This window comes from Mastigoproctus giganteus, chromosome 3, assembly GCF_048544385.1.
Source record: "Mastigoproctus giganteus isolate SK-2022 chromosome 3, ASM4854438v1, whole genome shotgun sequence".
In the NCBI taxonomy this organism is placed as follows: Eukaryota; Metazoa; Arthropoda; class Arachnida; order Uropygi; family Thelyphonidae; genus Mastigoproctus; species Mastigoproctus giganteus.
Window position 1 is genome coordinate 111,876,724 of NC_143577.1, and position 12,470 is coordinate 111,889,193.

Genomic DNA, 12,470 nt, shown 5'->3' on the forward strand with positions numbered 1-12,470 from the left:
TTGGTGGGAGTCTTTCCCATTACTTCTATATCGCTGCCCGAGATATGGCATAACAAGAGCTCCAGCAGGCCAGATTTCAGGATTGAAGAGTGCTTCAAAATCTGCATCAGCTACATCGATCTTAAAGGAGGCGTAGGTGGGATATTTCGTGGACAGCTTAGTGACTCTACCATTCATTTTGAATGCAGCAAGAAGGTTTTCCACATCATCGGCTGAGGTAGCAGGGGAGAGCCTACTAATGAAGACATTACGCATCCGCTTGTCCCTCATTCTAGTGTTCGCAATTTGCATCTTGCTGAAGTGCAAATTGGTTCCAATAACTTTAAGATTGGGGCTCAGTTCTTTAAGAGTTGGATTACGGGTCAGTGTTTGTTCTTTTGTTCGTTGGCTTGCAATCATTGCATACGTTGTAGTGTCTCTATGGGTCTGTACATTAGATACAATCGTAGTCCCTGTATAATGGTTACCCCTCACGTTGTTTGAGGTGGAGCCACAATTGCTATGTACTTCCGCAGCCAGAGCATTATCCAGTCTCGAGCGCGAGGACCCCATATGTGAGCTTTGTGATCGCGAAAAGGGGCAATTTGGCAGGTTTTGCTCCTGATGACTTCTGGGAGGCAGTATTTCCAGAGTATTCGCTGGCATCTGCTGTGATTTCAGGGCACACAACTTCAGACTCACAATTTGTAAGAATGGGGGATGGAGAGGAGTCATGTGATAATAAAGATGGGGTGGTTTGGGTAGGAGCTCTCGGTTTCGCATGAACGTGTCCGTCCGGAGGATGCTGCTCATGATGGTTAGTTTGAACAGCAAGATCACAAACAGAGTGCTTCAGGTCATCAAAGTTTTTTCCCAACACCTCCAATGTTTTATGCATGCATTCATTTTGTTTTCGTAGTCGCTTGTTTTCAAGCAGTAGGTCTGCGAGGATATTATGAATTGGGGATAGCTTCATGCATAAAGTTGTCTCGATATTTGTGAGGAGCGAGACAAAGAGTGGACTGTGTTCGAGTGATGCTTGATTAACTATTGCTGAGATCTCTGTTGATAGGATGTTATCCTGTTGGGAACTACTTGATTTTTGCATGATGAGATTTTGTTCTGCCAGTAATGAGTCAGGGGTCAATTCCACATGTGAATCTGACGATCTCAGATTCATAGATCATACTTAGAGTACTTTTAAAAGTATTTGATTACTCATATAACTTACAGGAACTAGTTTTATTAAAACTAGTTCCATTAAGTTATATGATTAGTTAGAATTAAGAGATATGTAAATTGCTGCAGACATTTTTGTTACAATTTAGTTAAAGGGAAATTGCCTTATTTTCAGCAGGAATTTAAAAGGTTATTTCTTTGTTATTATGTAACAAAAAAAAGAGACTTGTCTCTCTTCTACAGTCATGCTTACCGATTTATCCAAAAGAGGAAGATATAAAAAAAAAAAAAAAAAACCGCTTGAACTATGTGTCACTTTTTGATTAATGCAAAAATACTGAGAGACAGAAATTACGGGACTTTAGTAATAATAAAATTCTGATAAATTACACACGCATCTCCAGTTGCATGTATATTGCCACCTACTTTGTACTATATTGTTTAACCGTAATTTCCTTGATGGCACGTTGACCAACTCTTTACCATTGAAGCAGCAGCTGACGGCTGCAAACAGGTCTGTGCAAAGGTACTTGGGGGCCTCGTTTATTTATGTTGAGACAAAAAATGCTCCCTCGATTGGGGCCCCGTAGATCAGGGTCCTGATGCGGTGCATCACTGACCCTCCCCCCCACAATTGCACGGTCCTGGCTGCAAATGATTCATCTGTACAATATATAAATATGAAGGATTCTACTTTGCTAATTGTTGAAAGGAAATAAATGCTCCACAAAAGCATTCGTTCGTTATCTTGGAAATGAGGGACCCAGGTATGTTTTGGAGGAGGCTCGCGCGAGCCACTTGTTAAATTTTTGGAAATTATCCGGGCTCCTTGTTAAAAAAAATAGTTTGATAAAATTTAACAGGCTGTTTTAACTGGTTATGACCCTCATTCTAAATTCTTCTCGAGCGAGCCCCTTATTAAGAAATTGGCAGCACCTTCCCTATCAGAATGTTATCTTTAACAATACAAATATTGTATACAGAAAAATAAATAAATGATTTAACGTGAAACGAAATCAAGACAACCTGTCAGAACTGGGGACAACTTTAGTGCTGAATTTTATCGATTCATACAGAATCAGGTGGATCCAGCATGTAGAGATAATGGAGGATGGACGCTGTCCGAAAGATATTCTTAATTACAAAGAGAGAGGCAGACTCCTGCAAAAGAGACCGTAACAGACCACTAGTCCTAATACCGGACAGGAAGAAGAAGAAAGAAAAATAAATAAATAAAATACGAAATCAGATGATTTCATCAAATTGACATTTAGTATTTCATTATGTTATGACGACGTCTCACAATATCTCGAAGTTTTTTATGGAAATTGCGACACTTGCAGCGATAACAAGTTCTCGACACGAGAGTGTATTGCGACTTTGGGGAACACGTGGTATCTGAATTTGCACACGTGTCACAACAGGGACTACTTCCGTACTAGGGATAATTCTCTCTCGTCACTTCATTTCTTGATATAGGAATTCTAAACGATGTAGCGGTGCAGAACTTTCAGTAGTGATAAAAAGGAAATGCTAAAAGCATCACACAATTTCCAGTAAGTCGCTGTACACACAATCAAGAGCCTTACAATTGCTCTAAGAAGGAACGTTTTAAAGAATAAGGCAACAGTCTACTAGGATAAACGTGATTCTGCATATCTTTAATAGTCAGCGGTTGCTACATTTGCAATCACCTGGAAAAAGTTGTGGTGCAATGGCGAGAGCAGTGCTGTCAGCTTACCAAAGCTGACACTGCGTTGCAAGCATTCTTAAGGAATACGTAAATATAAAGGCGTCTTAGTTACGAAATATTAAGAAGCTGTAGCTTCTTAATATTTTGAACAAGAAACTGTAGTACTGGTTCCAGCTACTGAACCACGCCGCAAAATTAATATTCGCGTTTTCAGTTAATAAATTCTTTCCATTTGCAAGTCTTACCAGTCTTCAGGTGTGGTTCTTAGCGTAATACCCGTTACCCCTGCACAAGAAGGAGGTGAAACAATCTGTCATCTGAGGTGAAATTTCAGATGGATGTTATACAATCTTTAGTCCAATTTCCGCTGATAATTAGCATAAGCGTTATCCGTTTTTAAAAATGTTAAATTTTATAATTGTGACCATTTCCTCCAAGAAGAATGTGCAGCACACCTAAAGATAAAAGGATGATAATTGCGGGTCTTGAAGATGCGTGGTTGATAGATGGTAGATTCCACTGTTGGCTTTTGTCTAGCCAGTCCATCCAAATTAAAGATGATGCACCTCCTTTGACGTTTGTAATCTGGTTATCAAGAAGTCCATTGTGTGGCATAAATTAGTATTTAGGAAAATAAATAAACACTGACATTTAATTAGGTCGTCTCCGACGTTTAGCCTGTTCCAGAAAGTACCGGTTTTCATTAGGTTATCCTGAGGATAAGGTGTCATAAGTCTGCCGTACCGCATTTCCATTGTATCGTGTGAAGAACCGGAGTCAGAAAAAAATATTGCATAAAATAAGAATATTACTTGGAGAACCGCATCATCGAAGCAGTGTTCTTATTAATGTTCTGACCTGAAATGAGGTTCGCACAAAATAGATATTACAGAAAGGACAGAAGAAGAAAAAGATGTGTGAAAGAAACAAATTAATGCTTTTGCTGTTAAATTCCGCTGAAACTCAATACATTTCTACATTATCAGTCCATCCTCTCTAATAATTTGTCTAATTCTTCCTTAATTTTATTCAAACTTAATAATTTAAATAGAGATAAAAAGGAAGATGAACGGGAAATATATTGAGAGGAGTCTAGAGATGCAATTTTTAGAAACAGAATTGTGGATGAGATATTGTCATATTTAAGCCAGAATAACACTGCACGAAGAAGAAGAGTGAAAGAAAAGAGAGAGAGAGAGAGAGAGAGAGAGAGAGAGAAAAGAACAAAAGTAGGAGAAAAAATATGTACGACTCTGGGAAATTCCCCAATGTGCGTTTTTTATTGGGCACGCAGAAAAAATGGTTAGAGTGAGTTTCACAAGAATAATAATAATGATAATGACAATGCACGAAGCGAAGATAGCAGCAAGAGCGCTGATTGGGATAACATTAAACATTACAGTTACTCACATCAGGGATCAGTATTCCGTTTTTATTCGTGATAATTGGTGCATTCAGCGCTTGAATTTATTTATTTGAACAAAGATTACATTGCAGGGGACAGTCTCTCGCAGTACATAAAAAAAACAGATGCTAAAAGGTCACAGCATAGCTAAAGCATTTCTTGAATTAATTTAATCATAGTATGACCAATAAATAGACTTGGTAAATAAATTGTCATTTAATAATCTACATAAATAAATAGTTGTTTAATAATCTAAATAAAAAAAAATTTGTGCCTAATAATCTAAAATATGCATATCTAGTTAGTTCAATAATCTTAAAGAACCTTTAATTTAACAACCACCACTTCACAACTTCTCTCCCCTCCTTTTTGCTGTTGATATTGAAATATTCAAAAATCTGATTTGGTTTATTATTATTATTATTTTTAGATTGCCGAGGTACGAATAAAATTTACAATTACTTTCATCTTTTTAATTCAAAGAAAAAATACATAAAAACTAGAGAAATTAAAGGCGGAACGTATTTGGCACACATAGGGCGTTAATTATTCTTAATTTGTTCCTAACTAGTTTCTTAAGTAGTCGGTTTCAAAATAAATAAAAAAATAATGGCTCTTCTCTCATCCCTTAAGTCGAAAGCGTCAGCTTCTTTCTGGCTCTTAGACAAAATGTCTTGACCAGTGCTGGTCAAGACATTTTGTCTAAGAGAAATCAGAGATGTGGTTTCACACATATAAGGAATGCAGATTTGAAAATGGGGGAGTACAAAGTGTACTGAAAGGACAGACAAAATGGGAAGGGAGGAGAAGTGGTGCTGTTAGTTAAGAAACAAAATCTGGCGAAGTGCATCCAGTTGACATGGGTGGACAGTGCAGTGTCGAGTCGTTTGGTGTGACATTAGCACTGGGAAAGACTATAATAAGTATAACGAATAATACAGAGAAATAGTGGGCTGGTAAATCAGAATGTCTTATAATGGGGAATTTTAACTTTTCGGATATAGACTGTAACTTGTGTGTTGGTCACCCGCACGCTAGCAAGACTTTTGTGGATTTATAGGATGACTGTTTTCTACAGCAACATGTTCGAGAGGCAACCAGAAGAAGTAATACTCTTCATCTGATTATCAGCAGTGATTATTTATGCATTAAGAATTTGCAGATAGGGGAACCACTAGGTGGCAGTAATCACAGTGAATTGATGTGGGATTTACTTAAAGATGTTACTACCATCAGAGGGGTAAAGGGAAGGGGTTTTTCTTTCATAAAGGTTTCTACAGTGGTCTCAGACAGTTTTTAAATTCTATACAGTGGGGCCAACTGATGATGTTAGCAACAGCGAATTCAAAATAAGAAGCATTCAAGGAATTAATTGTGGAAGCTACTAGGCTTTTCATACCAACTAAGAAATACTGATCAAGGTCTAAGTGAATATCAGATGAACTAATGAGACTCGTGTCAGAGAAGAAAAATGCATGGGATGCATATAAATTATCAGGCGACACAGAAGCCTATGGTAGATATAAGATAGTCTGTAATCAAGTCACAAAGGAGGTCAGGCAAGCGAAAGCAGATTATGAAAAATCTTTGGCAAAGAAAAACAGCAAAGACTTCTTTACTTATGTAACACTCCAGAAGGAAGGGGATGAATCAGACTATTTCACTTGATATCGATGGTTTGACTGTTGTAGGTGATTCTCTAGGGAAGTGGAAGTCAGACGTTTATCAAAGTCTAACAGTGTGCTAAGTGATTTTCTAATAACTAAGAGAAAAGTGGAGGAGAAATTGTGCATGATAAACATAAGAAAGGAGTCTGGGGTGAATGCGATCTATCCAATCATATTAACGGAGGCAGCGAGGGAAGTAAACAAACCCTTAGGCATAATGATGAGAGTATCATTGGATTCAGGGGAGCTCCCCGCGGACTGGAAATGTGCGAAAGTATCCCCAATTCACAAAGGGGATCAAATAGTGACACGATTAATTACATACCTATTAGTTTAAATTCTTTTATTGCGAAAATATGGAGTTACTGGTTAAATAAGAAATGCAGGATCATCTAGACAAGACTGCAGTTATGCTTTAGACACAGTATGGGTTTGTTAAGGAGAAATCACTCCTGACCAATTTGATTGAGTACTACGATGCAAAAAATAATTTTGATATCATATACTTGGATTTAAGGAAAGCTTTTGATACTGTTGCACATAAAAGACTGGTACGAATTGTTGCAGCAGTGTGGCATTAAGGTAAAATTGCTGCTGTGGATGAAGGGATGGTTGAGTAGGAGAAGACTGAGAGTGGTAATCAATGGACACTGCCTTTCGTTAAATAACGTTATTAGTGAAGTCCCCCCAGGGTTAAGTGTTGGGCCTGTTGTTGTTTAATATATTTATCAATAATATTGATGAAGGTATATCGGGCTTAATGTCCAAGTTTGCAGATGATACAAAGGTTGGCAGGGTTGTTAATGACAGTAAGCTACTGCAACACGATCTAGAAAAGTTAGGCAGATGGCTGAGAATTGGCAACTGAAGTTTAACATTGACAAATGAAAAGTACTGCATATGGGTAGCAGTAACCGCAGAGTAAGAGGCCGTCGTAGCCGAGTGGTCAGGCACACGGGTGCATAAGTACACGTGCCGTGAGTGACCGGGGTTCAAGCACGTGACTGCTGAATGCTGTTTCTTGTATTCTCTCTACATTATGAATTCCTCTGACCGTGTGGTCGTTTTGGAGTATAAATAGTTTATTTATTTTTAGCTGTGTGGTACTTCACTCAGAGTAGTGGAGAATAAAAAAGACCTGGGGTAATTGTGCACTCAGATATGAAGTTCTCTGAGCAGTGCTGCCAGGACAGCTCATGGGGTTTTGTCAGGCCGTACCTTGAGTAATGCATACAGGTGTGGAGACTTCATTTTAGGAAGGATGTAGAGTTGCTAGAACGAGTACAGAGAAGGGCAACGAGATTGGTGAGGGGGGAAAAAGGGGTGCTCTTTACCAAGGAAGGCTTCAGTTCTGAAAATTGCAGCGTTTCTGGAGACTAGGCACTTGCGATGTGATCTGACTGAATTGTATAAGGCTTTGAATAGTTTGAGCAAGTTCAATGCTGATGGGATTCTTCCTCTTGCTCAGATTACGCACTTGAGGGGGCATAAATTCAAACTGAGAAAGACAGTTGCAGAATAGGCGTGCGGAAATTTGCCTTTAGCTAGCCAGTGGTTGATTGCTGGAAGAAACTTCCATCTGTCATTGTGGAAGTTGACAGCTTAAATAAATTCAAGGAAGAACTAGACAAACTTTTGGAAAGAATGGATAGGTGAAATGGAAGTGAGTTTTTTTTTTTTTTTTTTTTATCTGATGCTGTATAAGCTTGCTTTCTTGTGTCCTATGCTAATGTTAATTCAAATACAGTGGCAGGCAGTTTTTACATTTGGAAACCAAATTCCGCGTAGACCGTAGCCAAGAGGCTAGCACAGCTGTTACGATCGCTGTTTACTCACACTGTTTCGTAACACTTTAGTTCAATTCCCGAACTAAAAGTAATTTTTATGGGCATGTTCCGCACCGTGGCCAGATTAGTTGGCTCTCTGATGTACGGTTTTTTCCCAGGAACTTGTGTTTTTTTTTATTTTTTTATTCAACAAACAGGCAAACTGATCAAAAGAAATATTTGCAATTTACAGACACAATATACTGATGCCTAGCTCATAGCCTTAGTTGCCACGGTGAAAATTCTAAAACAGTAATGGGAACTATAATTCTGATTATACGAATTTTTGGTATTAGAAACCAAATCGTGTCCCAGCGAATCGGTATTATGTGAGGATAGAATGTAGCGGCAATTTTTGTTGACGTACTGACGGAGTCTTTCAACAAATTTATCAACATCACTCAAACTCAGGTTATTATATTAATTGGACATTGTGACGATATTGAAATTGCATAATGTTGACTCTCACTGGTTTCTCCTAATCCAAAATGATAGAAACTTTTATACTATAATAATACTCGTTCCTTTATATAAAACAATAAGTACGGCTTATTAGAATCGAGTCCTGTCGTAAGATTTGTTTTAATGAAAATTTTATTTTCAAGCCTACTGAGTTCCTTTGTTTCATGATCATCCCACAATAACATCTGTTATAAATTCTTTTACTTTCAGCGTAAGGGTTTGATGCGAACCAAATCTTCTTCCTCTGCCACAAACAAGTTACAGAAGGCATTTCCTGCAAGGACGAAAGGATCGCCTACAGATATGTGAGTAGCTTTTAATTAGAAATACAGAAACCATCATTATTTTAAAATAATATAACTTTCATTTGTTTCTTCATAAATGCGTATTATATTAATTGATCTCCTATTTATTTGAGACAAATGACAATTATATGGCAGTATCAGTTAAAATTAGGATAGAAATGACATGTACGTGAAGTTTCAAGGATGAGAAAACGGCCTAGATTACTCCACAAGAGGTGTGAGTGTACGCATATTCATTCGCCAGAGAACAGAAAGACTGAGACACCCAAAATCAACTACCGGAAGCATCTTACGCCAATGGAAGGCAGAAGGTAAAGCAACAGCTCATCCTAAGTCAGGTCGATCACCATCTACCAGACTTGAGATGACCTCACGGAGTACGACAGTTGAAAAGATAGCGAGAAGAAATAGCAAAGGTACCTTTATTGAACCTCCATGAGGTCACCATTAATGACCTCAGGACGCATAACAGTTGAAATAGATAGTGAGAAGAAATCTCAAAGGCACCTTTATTGAGCTGATCGACAGACAGTTGACAGAACTGAGAGTCGTGTAAATCAAAAACCATTAGGGGAAAAAAAAAAAAAAAGTTCACAGAATGAAGGGTTACTGATATTTTCTTCCGACAATCCTGCCTGGTGCAGAAACGAAAGCATTGGCAGAACGTGATATGCAGCCATCAGATGGACACATCTGAGCATGGCCAATGCCCAAAAAGGTTTAGCTCGAATTGTATTGCGCCAACAGTTTGAAGATGGTGGTATAATGGACTGGTCCAGTTTTACTGGTTTGGCTCGATCTACTGGTTGAATGTAGCCGTGTATTGTGACATTCTGAACAATTCAGCCTTACCTGCTTTGTGCCATAATTTTGGAGAGAAGCTATTTGTATCAGCATGAAAATACTTCATGTCGTAAAACGCGGTCAGTACAGTAGCAGTTTGAAGAGAATAATGTGATGAACCTCCCATTTCCACCCCCAGAGCTCAGATCTGCGCAAGGGCAGATCTATCTATCTTGTGAACTCCTCTGACCATGTGACCGTCCGGAAACAGAAAATTTATTTATTTAAATGCGCCCTTTCGCTAGCAGTATTCCCTCCAATGTTTTAATGTCCTTCGTTATTTTCCAGATGGTTCAGTGATTTTCACAAATTATGATGTGAAAATCACCGACATCTAATCTGTTAACCACTGAGTAGTTATTTGAGCACCACAGTAGTTTGAAAGTGAATGACCTATGTAAACTGCTGTTTGATGAATAATAAAATGTGATATCTAACTTTTAAACTCCTTTGACAATAATTCGGCTGTGACGATTTCAGAAAACATGTCAATATACTGTGGTTCTTCAAAACTTGAGAAACTGCGTGGAAATTGATTGTTGCCTAGGGATACTTAAACAAGTCTTAAGGGAAAAATGTTTTTTTTACAATCATTAACTTTTTATTGTATTTCATTTTATCTAATAAATGTACATTGTCGGTCATATTTTGTTATTATATGTGGAGTTTTTATTAGCATTAGTAGAGGCATATGATGCAAGAAAGCAAGCTTATGCAGCATCAGCCAAAAAAAAAAAAAAAAAACCACTCCCATTTCACCCCTCCGATAGTTCGAAATACCTGTCCAGCTGAGCCTTAAATTTATTTAGGCTATCAACTTCCCAACAAGGGATGGAAGTCTGTTCCACCAACCAACTACCCGCTGGCTAAAGGCAAATTTCCGCACATCTATCCTACATCTGTCTTTCCTCAATTTGAATTTATGCCCTCTCAGGTGATTATTCTGAGCAAGAGGAAGAATCCCATCAGCATTGAGCATGCTCAAACCATTCAAGGCTTTATACACCTCTATCACATCACCTCGTCGGTGCCTAGTTTCAAGACACTAATTTGCAAAACTTAAGCCTTTCTTCGTAAGAACAACCCTTTGTTCCATTCACTAATCTTGTTTCCCTTCTCTGTACTCGTTCCAGCAGCTCTACATCCTTCTTGAAATGAGGCCTCCAGACCTGTATACAGTACTCAAGGTGTGGCCTGACCATTGCCTTATACAAGGGAATAATCACCTCCTTATCCCTGCTAGAAAAATTCCTGTTTATCATTGACAAGACACCATGAGCTACTCTTGCAGCCCGTCTGCACTGCTCAGAAACTTCATATCTGCCTGCACAATTACCCCAGGTCCTTTTCATTCTCTACCACTGTCAAGTGTAGTACCACAGAGTTGATACGTTGCTCTGGGGTTACTATTTCTCATATGTAGTACTTTACATTTGTCAATGTTAAACTTCATTTGCCACCTCTCAACCCATCTGCTCAACCTTTCCAGATCCTGTTGCAGCAGCATAGCGTCAGTAGTGTCCTTAAAACCCTGCCAACCTTTGTATCGTCTGCAAACTTGGACATTAAGCTTGATATACCATCATCAATATCATTTTTAAATACAGAAAACAACAATGGATCCAACACTGAACCCTGAGGGACTCCACTAGCAACATTAGTCCTCGATGAGCAGTGCCCGTTGATTACCACTCTCTGTATTCTCCCCCTCAACCATCCCTTTATCCATAGCAGCAATTTGCCTCCAATGCCGCACTGCTCCAATTTGTGCAGCAGTCTTCCATGTGCAACAGTATCAAAAGCCTTTCTAAGATCCAAATATATAATATCAAAGTTATTCCCTGCATCCAGTTCTTTTGTGACTGCATCATAGTATCCAATAAAATTGGTCAGGCAAGACTTACCCTTAACAAAACCATGCTGTGTCCGAGCTATAACTGAAGTCTTGTCTAGATGATCCTGCAGTGCTTCTTTAACCAGTGCCTCCATTAATTTTCCTGGAACAGAAGTTAAAGTCACAGGTCTATAATTACTTGTGTCAGCCTTTGATCCTCCTTTGTGAATTGGGGTCACATTTGCACATCTCCAGTCTATGGGTACCTCCCCTGAGCCCAAAGAAGCTCTCATAATTTATGGCTAAGGGTTTGCTTACTTCCTTTGCTGCCTCCTTTAATATGACTGGATAGATCCCATCTACCCTAGGTGCCATTGTTATGTTTATCCTCAACAATTTCTCCTCCACTTTCCTCTCAGTTGTTACAAAATCATCTAGCTCACTGCCAGAGTTTACTTCACCTCTGGCATTCCCCTTCCTGAATAACTCCTTATGTGTGAATATAGATGCAAAATACTCGTTTAGTTTGTGAGCCACCTGAGCAGGATCCTCAACTGTTGAACCATCAATATCCAGTGGACCAATCTGATTCATCCCTTTCCTTCTAGAGTTTACATAGGTAAAGAACTCTTTTCTGTTTTTCTTTGCATCCTTTGCCAAGATTTCTCATAATCTGCCCTTGCCTGCCTAATCTCCTTTGTGACTTGGTTACAGACCAGCTTATATCTGTCATAGGCTTCCATGTCACCCATTAATTTATATGTATCCCATGCATTTTTCTTTTCTGCCACATATCTAATTAGTTCATCTGACATCCATTTAGGCCTAAACCTTGAACAATATTTCTTAGATGGTATGTAAAGCCTAGTAGCTTCCAAGATAAGTTCTTTGAATGCTTCCCATTTTGAATTTGCTGTTGGTAACATCAGTTGGTCCCATTGTATAGAATTTAAATACTGTCTCAGACCATCGTAGTCGCCTTTACGAAAGCAAAAACCCTTCCCTTTACCTCTGATGGTAGTTAACTCTTTGAGTAAATCCCACTTCAGCACACTGTGATCCCTGCCACCTAGTGGTTCCTTTATCTGCAGATTCCTAATGCATGAAGAATCACTACTGATAATCAGATCAAGTGTATTACTCCCTCTAGTTGCCTCCCGAACATGCTAATGTAGAAAACAATCATCCAATAAATCCACAAAAGCCTTGCTAGTGTGTGAGTGACCAACCCACAAATTCCAGTCAATATCTGGGAAATTATTATTTATATAACATAT

At 38.6% G+C, this 12,470-nt stretch overlaps 1 protein-coding gene across 1 annotated transcript in view; it reads left to right on the top strand.

Moving 5' to 3' along the window:
• The window catches only part of LOC150088225 (uncharacterized), a 691,583-nt gene that overhangs the window by 582,428 nt on the left and 96,685 nt on the right, over positions 1 to 12,470 (top strand). The window contains exon 10 of the mRNA XM_090369395.1: positions 8,422 to 8,516. Coding sequence (XP_090225521.1) covers positions 8,422 to 8,516 — 95 coding nt within the window. The remainder of the gene's footprint in view (positions 1 to 8,421; positions 8,517 to 12,470) is intronic.